Source organism: Equus quagga, chromosome 10 (genome assembly GCF_021613505.1).
Source record: "Equus quagga isolate Etosha38 chromosome 10, UCLA_HA_Equagga_1.0, whole genome shotgun sequence".
Lineage (NCBI taxonomy): Eukaryota > Metazoa > Chordata > Mammalia > Perissodactyla > Equidae > Equus > Equus quagga.
The window spans coordinates 121,822,560-121,830,504 of record NC_060276.1 but is presented as its reverse complement, the minus strand read 5'-3'; the positions used below and the strand labels follow the sequence as shown (position 1 = coordinate 121,830,504).

At 51.1% G+C, this 7,945-nt stretch overlaps 1 protein-coding gene across 5 annotated transcripts in view; it reads left to right on the top strand.

Annotated features, from left to right (window-relative positions):
* Nucleotides 1-4,052: 4,052 nt before the first annotated feature.
* Nucleotides 4,053-7,945, top strand: part of XG (Xg glycoprotein (Xg blood group)) — a 41,467-nt gene continuing 37,574 nt past the window's right edge. For 2 of the 5 annotated variants that reach the window (XR_006890295.1, XM_046673142.1), the window contains exon 1: nt 4,059-4,438. Coding sequence is in view for 4 of the 5 variants with exons in the window: in XM_046673142.1 (XP_046529098.1) it covers nt 4,378-4,438 (61 nt within the window). In the remaining variant the exon portion in view is untranslated. Of the gene's footprint in view, nt 4,439-7,945 lie in introns of all 5 variants that reach the window. The other 3 variants (XM_046673144.1, XM_046673145.1, XM_046673143.1) reach the window with 3 other exon arrangements.

Below are 7,945 nucleotides of genomic sequence, written 5' to 3'. Positions count from 1 at the left end.
TCCCGTCCCCTCGCTCTGCATTCACACTCGCCGGGCCACACTGCCCTCCGCTACCAGCCATCCGCGTGTCGCACGCCGTGCGGCCGCTCTCCACCTCTGTAGGAAACAGAGGTGAGAAGACCACGTGCGTCTCGGGACTCGTGGTGATTGCACAGCGTGGACGCGGGCATCCTGCAGCCCACGGCCTGCAAGTGGGTTTTTTACCTCTAAATGATTTTAAAACATTTGAAAGAACAGGGATGTTTTACGATGCATGAGAATTGTGTGCGACTCGGCGTCCCTTGAGAACGTTGCATGACGCACAGAGGTGCCCGCCGGGTGACCGCAGTCTGTGGGAACGGCCGAGTCCCGGGGTTGCAGCAGAGCCCGCACGGCCTGCGGAGGTGGCTGTGTTGACCGTCGGCCCTTTACAGAAAAAGGAGGCTGGCAACATTTGCCTGAACGCATGTAAGATGCTTAGAAGTGTCTTGCACAGTTGGGCGTGCGACACCGTCGTGTTGGGCGTCATGGCAGGTTAGCAACGATTTTGCACTTTCATTTCATCTGCGAGGATTTGGGACGGCTGCTGCCCCAGTGTATGAGGCGCTATGAGGACACCGGGTCCTATTGCATTATGTTCCATCCTTCTCCAGGGCAACCTGGTCTTAACTAATTACGTCTACACTGGCTGGTGCTTGTCCACACTAGTCCGGCTCAGCCTGGGCCTCAGCAGGCCCCACGGGGCCCCTTTCATGTCACGACAGGTCCCTTTCCATCTTTGCACTCCACCTTCTCTGACACACCCAGTTCTGGGTGTAATAAATTAATTCCAGAGCCCCCTCCACCACTCGCTCCCCGTCCTCTCCCCTCCTGGGGAGCCCCTCGGTGCTTCCTGCCGGCGTCTCCCCTGCAGGACCGCCAGCGGGCTTGTAGGAAGGCGTTTGGAGGTCCTCCCTGCCCCCCTGGGCGTCCCTTGCTGCCCACGCTTGTCCTCAGGCCTGCAGCCCCGTGCGAGGTTCCTGGCGTGGCCGTGACAGAGCCCCACAGATGGGGCAGTTTACACAACAGGAATTATCCTCTTGCCGTTCCGGAGATCAGAAGCTTGACGTCAAGGTGTGGGCAGCGTTGGTTCCTTCTGGAAGCTCCGAGGGGGGAGTCCGTCCCTTGCCTGTCTCCTGGCTTCTGGGGCTCGCCTGAAATCCTGGGCCTGTAGTTGCATCATTGCCATCTCTGCCTCCATTTTCACGCAGCCTTGTCCGCGTGTGTGCATGTCTGTGTCCCAATCTCTTAGGACAAGGACATCGGTCCTATTGCGTCACGGCCCGCCGTCCTCCAGTGCAACCTCGTCTTAAGTAATTATGTTGACACCGACCCCATTTCCAACCAGGGTTACATCCTGAGCTGTTGCAAGTGAGGACTCCGACATATGATTTTGGGCGGTGGGGACACCAATCACAGAACATTCTCCATCCGTCTCCCCCGACCCCCAACCCCGGGAAACCTCCAATCCACTTTGTATCTCTATGGATTTTGCCTGTGTGGACATTTCATGTGCATGGGATCAGACGCTGTGTGGACTTTTGCGTGTGGCTTCTTTCACTCAGCATAAGATTTTCAGGGTTCCTCAGGGTCATAGAAGGTGTGGGGGCGCCATGCGTTTTTATGGTTGGGGAAATTTGAAAGAATGGTCTTTCCGGCTGCATCTTCTGCTCTCCTCGACTGTCCCACTTACGGTTTAGGATTATACGTGCATGTTTTCTCAAAGCATTTGCACACATACACACGTGCACACGCCTGTGTGCACCAAAACTTGACCATCTAAGTAACTCAGCTTTATAAAGATGTTACATGGAAAACGAGACCCAAATACCAGACAATCAAGAAAAATATACAAGCATTTCTAGGTGCCAAAAAAAAAAATTGCACGAGACATCTAGTTTCATTTCTCTTTTTTTATTCTGTTGGCCATAAATCCAGCTTCTCTGGAGATTTAGGAACTGCTCTCCCACCCAGGATTTATTTGTTCTTTCTCGGGCACATATTCCACTTATCAGAGGAGATCGAAGCGCCTTTTGCAAATTTTCACTTTTTATTCTCCCCTCACCCCCCCGCCTTGCTTGGAGGAGGGTAGCTGGCACTGGGTGATCAATGAGTGTATTTGGATACACGAGACAGAGGCACAGAGCTTTAGGGAAAAAAATAAATAAATTCTGCGGAAATAAGAAAACATCACTGGACTCAGACACCAGGCCGGCTGTATCTCTCGTCTCCAGAGATTTCCAATGGAAGACGTAAAGAACTGGGTAGTTACACACAATGCCTCCGACTTGAATAATGCACGTTCATCCATTGTTGCCCTTTTCGTGGGATGACCTCACACTGACACTAAAACAAAACGTTTTCCAAAGCGACAGGGCTCTGGACTTCCACCCCGATTGCCCTGCGCGTCTTGGCGCGGGCAAAGCAATTAATTATTTCAGAGGACAGCCCGGCAGCTCATCCCGGCAACTGAGTGCTTCTCGGGCGGGCGTGAAGCTGGGCGATTACCGTCTTCATCTTTTACGATAAGCTTGCTTCAATCCTTCATCCTTCCCCCTTTGCGTGGCCACTGCAAAGCCGGGCTCGGTCCCCCTGGAATTGCCCTTAGAGAGAATGTCTGCATTTTTTTTCTGCAGGAGGCATGTCGAGGAGAAGGGACAGCCACTTTGGACAAAGGCCCCGTGCCCTCGTCCCCCAAAAAGGCATTCGGCTCATCTCCAGCCCTTTCTAGGAGGATAAAATTTTGTCCGGATCCAAATCCTGTTTGGAGGGAAAAAAAAAAAGTTCAAAGAAGGTCTGTCTGTCATTCTGTATCATTGTGCTGATAACATGAGGTAGCGCTGATATCCTGGCAATGATGATGTTCCAATGACAGCTAGCGTTGTGGGGGCTGCAGGGGGCTTGTTTCTGTTCTGGAAGAAAAAAGACTTTCCATGAGTCGGTGCCTTTTTTTCTTAAAGAAGAAAGGCCGTGTGAGTGTCCTGTTTCTGCTGTTAACAAATGACTACACACTGGGGGACTCAGAACAACAGAAATATATTTTCTCCCCGTCCTGGAGACTGGAAGTCTGAGATGCAGGTGTGGGCAGGGCTGGTCCCTCCTGGTTTCACGGCGTGTGGATGCCGTGTTCTCCCTGTGTCCTCACGTGGTAGAGACAGAGAGCTGTGGTGTCTCTCCCAGGCCGTTTCCTTCTTCGTACTCAGCCTATAAAATGGGTGCAAGGCCACAACCCTCTCCAGAAGCCTTTGTGATACCCTCTGAGCCCAGAACCCTCCAGGTACCCCAAGGCCTCCGTGTGCAACCCCCAAATCGTTTAATATTACAGCACAAATGTCTGGGGGCTGGCTCGGTGGCCTAGTGGTCAAGTCCGTGCACTCTGCTTAGGCGACCCAAGGTTCGCAGGTTCAGATTCTGGGTGTGGACCTACTCACTGCTCATCAAGCCGTGCTGTGGAGGCATCCCACAGACAAAACAGAGGGAGATTGGCACAGATGTTAGCTCAGCAACAATCTTCCTCAGCGCAAAAAAAAAAAAAAAATATCACACTACCATTGTCTGGTTTAGCCATTTGTGTGCTGTCCTCTTTGTAAACAATCTTTGGTCGTTCGTCACCACACATCTGCACCTCACATGCGCCTGGCTCAGAACAGCTGCATCGAATGTTTGTTGAATGAATGCACGAACTCATCTGATGCCCCCCACTCGGAAAGCAGAAACCCTGGAATTTATAAATCCGGTGCTTCTGACCGCCTCTAACGCAGCTCAGGTGAAAGACGCAGAGGACCAGGTTCATCTGCTTCCCTCGCACCCGTATCCCCCTCAGACTATTTGTTCTGCCACCTGATCTTTGAAGCGACCCGATGCCAGTTCTCGCCGACCTGTGCCCACTTTGCAGGAGGGTTCCTGGGAAGGACGAGGGGCGGGGAGTCCTGTCCCCGGGGCTCAGGGTTGGTGCCTTTGATGCTGCACGCCCCACGCCCACAGGGAGCAGAGCTGCCAAGCAGGTGCGCCCGCTTCCCAAAGCCCAGGATGCCCGCTGGCGCTGAGCGACGGCCTGTTTCTCCATCCTCCCAGGGGGGTGTTGGCCGGCGCAGCTCAGGGAGGCCGGCCCCGGTGCGTTCTTGAGCGTGCACACACTTGTCCCGCGGGCTCCCGGCTGCGGGGTTTGCAGGCTGAGCGGCAGGCCTATTGGGATTTGGCAAAAGGATTCTAATTTCCGCTGGAAGGCTCGGCCTCTCTTCCTTCCAAGCTGGGAGAGCAGAAGTCAACAAACAACACGTCGAGGGTGGGGCGGCTGCATCTCGCAACCCGCCAGGGCTGGGGCGTATCCGCTGAGCTTCCTGAGTCCCGAAGGCCGCGATGGAGAGCCGGTGGGGACTGTGGTGTGTCACGTTCCTGTGTTTTCTGACCCACGCTCGAGGTGAGGGACGGTCGGCTCTGCGGGAGGGCCGCGTGGGTGTGTGGGTTTCCGTCGGGTGGCTTTTGGAAAAAAAAAAAACTCCTTCCAAAGGAGCCTCGGCTAAGTAAATGGCTATAGCTTGCCACCCCAAATTAGGGAGGACATGGAGAAGGGACCGGGAGCCCAGTCGGGGTCTGGGAATCGAAACAGGAAAGGTCGGATGCCGGTTCACAGCGCTTCGAAGTCAAACCTCTGGTTTTGATGTGTGTGTGGGTATCACACAGTTACAAAAAAAAAAAAAAAGAAAAAAAGAAAAAAAAGATCTATGCTGCTCCAGGACGGGGCATGCCGGGGTTTTTAACTTCCCTGTTTTCGGCTTCCAAATATGACTTCTGAATGTTTTCGTACGGCCAAAAGGGGAATTGAAACCCAGCTGGGTTTTTCAAGGGACGGCTAAGGCCGGATTGAGTTTGCTTGATGGGCAAAGGCTCGGTCAGGATTTTTTAAGCTTTTTTTTCATAAACGGCATCCTGTCGTTGTCAAGAGTCAACATCTCGTGAGTGGGTTACACCCAAAACTTCCACCCTGGCTTGCAGGGTGTGTCTCCCAACAGCCCGGCTTGCCAGTGTCGGGTGGTGGCATTTTCCTGTTTGTCGTGTGGAAGGCGTGTTGGGAGGGGAGAGGTTGGTGGTTTCGGGCAGATGGGAGGTTGGGAGAGATCCCGGTGTGCGGAGCGTCATTCATTAATCAGCGTCATCTGTACGTCTTACTCGGCGTGTGGACCCTGCTGACACGCGTGAATTCTGTCCAGCTGCAAACCCAGCCCCTTCGGAGAGTTCCTTCTGGTGTCCTTGGGGTTCCGGTCAGGACTGCGGGTTTGCCGTATTCCGTCGGCCGCCGTAATGCACAGTCGATCCCATCCTTTGGGGATAATTGGGTGTCAGATCCCCTCGGCTAGCCACGCAGGTCATCGTAATTCTGTGGGAAACCCCCCCCCCCCCCCCCCCGGCTCGGGCCACGCTTGATGCCATTTCTAGAAAGGTAAACTGAGGCACCAAGCATTTGCCCGCTGCTGAAACGCACAGGCGGGATGCGGAGGGCTTGGTTGGTTGCAGGAGCGACAGGAAAAGTACGGGAGGTCTGGATCGGGGTTCCTCTCTGTGAATAAGTCGTGCGGCCCCGAGTCCTGGGCAATTATTGAAATTCGTGGACAGCCCCCCCCCCCCCGGACCTCAATCGTCCCCGGACGTAGGATTGAGCGACTTCATGAGATTCCCGAAAACCTTCTGCAAGGGCTCTTGAGATGCTTGTTACAGACGCCCCAGGAAAGCGGAGCGTGGTCGTGTTCAACCTCCTGTAAAGCATTCGGATCGTCGTTAAATTACTCGTTTCAAAGAAAATCATGGCCATGCGGCCCTATTCCTAAGAGATAGGGCTTTGCGATTCGGCGGCTGCAAATTTCCACCGCACGTAAATTAACATTTGCTGCAAAATCCAGAGGGTCTTGAGGGAGAACACGAGACGGCCTCGGGTCTTCTAGAAGCTGGGAGAACCAGAAATGCACCCACAGAAGGACCCAAAACGGGAAGATACAGCTGTGTACTGGGGGGGCTTTGAGGAGAAGAGGAAGAAGGAAAAAAAAAAAAAAAAAAAAGAAGAACCAGAAATGGAAATTGCAAAGGGTCGTTTGTAATGTTTGGTTTGTTGCAAAAAAAGAAAATACTGTATACATGCTTATAAATATATATTTAATTTATATAGATTTTTATATAGTATGTATATTTATATATAATATATATTTATATACTATTGTATATACATAGTATATTGTATATGCATCGTATATATACACAATATATTGTATATATATTATATTGTATATATTATATGTATTGCATATTGTATGGATTTATATTGTGTATATAGATTGTATATATATTACATTGTATATACAGTGTATATTGTATATATATTATATATAACTATATAACTTTATATGTAACTATATATTATATGTATATTATATATAACATAACAATATATATTATACATATATCCTTATGTTTTCTTTCTTCCTATATGTGCATATATATGTGTGTATATATATATGTACACATGGCATCCTGTATATATATTAAAAATACAATAATATATATAAAATAATATAATAATATATATATTATTTTCTTGTATATATATTATCGTTTTTCCTGTGCATATATTACACACTGGCTCCACCTTTCTCTTCCACACCCGCTGTGCATTCCTCCCTTATCAGACATGACTAAAACCCCGTGCGCGTTTCAATAGAGCCGCTTTTCTACCTACAGTCCTAAAAAAAATAATCAAAACTGGCAGGCGGGTTCTCGACGGTTTTTAACAGCCACAGGCCGTGTCTCTGAGCACCTGCTGCCCAGGGAAGGTCGTTGAGGCTGGGTGCTAGGTCTCGGGCAGGACTTGCTGCCCTCACTGTGGGGGCCGTTTTGGTCTTGCTTCTGGGAATGGCGACCCCGGCCTCGCTGGCCTCATCCTCCATGTCTGGGTGCAGACTCTCTTAACCCTCCCTCCTTCCTCGCGGCCCCCAAACGACCTCTGACCTGACCAGGCTATGGGTGTGGCGGTCGTGTCCCAAAGGGGTCATTTGACCCGCCCACTGTGGCCTTGCCCATCGGCGGGGGATGAACCCGCCCAGCTATTTAGGGCAGCAGTTCTCAGTCCTTTGCTGTGTGGACGAGTCAGCTGGAATGGAGCCGGTTTAAAGGCGCCCGCCCCAGTCCCCGCCCCTCCAGATCCTCATTCGGTAGATGGGCCTGGCCCTGGGGAACCGGGTGACGCCCGCGCTGGAGTCGAGGCTCCCTTTGGGAGGTGATGTCTGAGAGCCCGGCCATCGGGGTTTCCCCTTGGGCTGAGCCTCATGGATCCCCGTCCCAAGGGGGAGGCTGATCTTTGCTCCCCGATTCGGAGACCCATCACCCAACACGTGCAGGCCGGAAGTGACACCGCCAGGTGGAGAGCTGTTCTCCGCTGGGGGGGGGGACTTTGTCCCCAGGGGATGCTTGGCCGTATCGGGAGTCATTTTCGGTTGTCACAACTGGGCGTGGGGCGGACTGCTGTCGTCAAACGGGTGGAGGCCGAGATGCCGCTCAATGTTCTGTGGTGCGCGGGACAATCCCACCCGTCAGAGAGTTATCCAACCCCACACGTCGGTACTGCTGAGTTGAGAAATCCTGCCTTAGCACGGGAGACTGTCTCTAGCCAGCTATCATCTCTCTATCGATATCATCTATCTATTTATCATTTATCTATCTAGATATCTATCGATGTATTTATCATCTATCTATCTCATGTTGCTATTTATCATGTATCTATATCATCTATCTATTTATCATGTATCTATCTATATCATCTATCGATCTATTTATCATCTATCCATCTCATCTATCATCTATCTATCTCATCTATTTATCATCATCTATCGATCTATTTATCATCTATCTCATCTATCTATCATCTATCTATATCATCTAT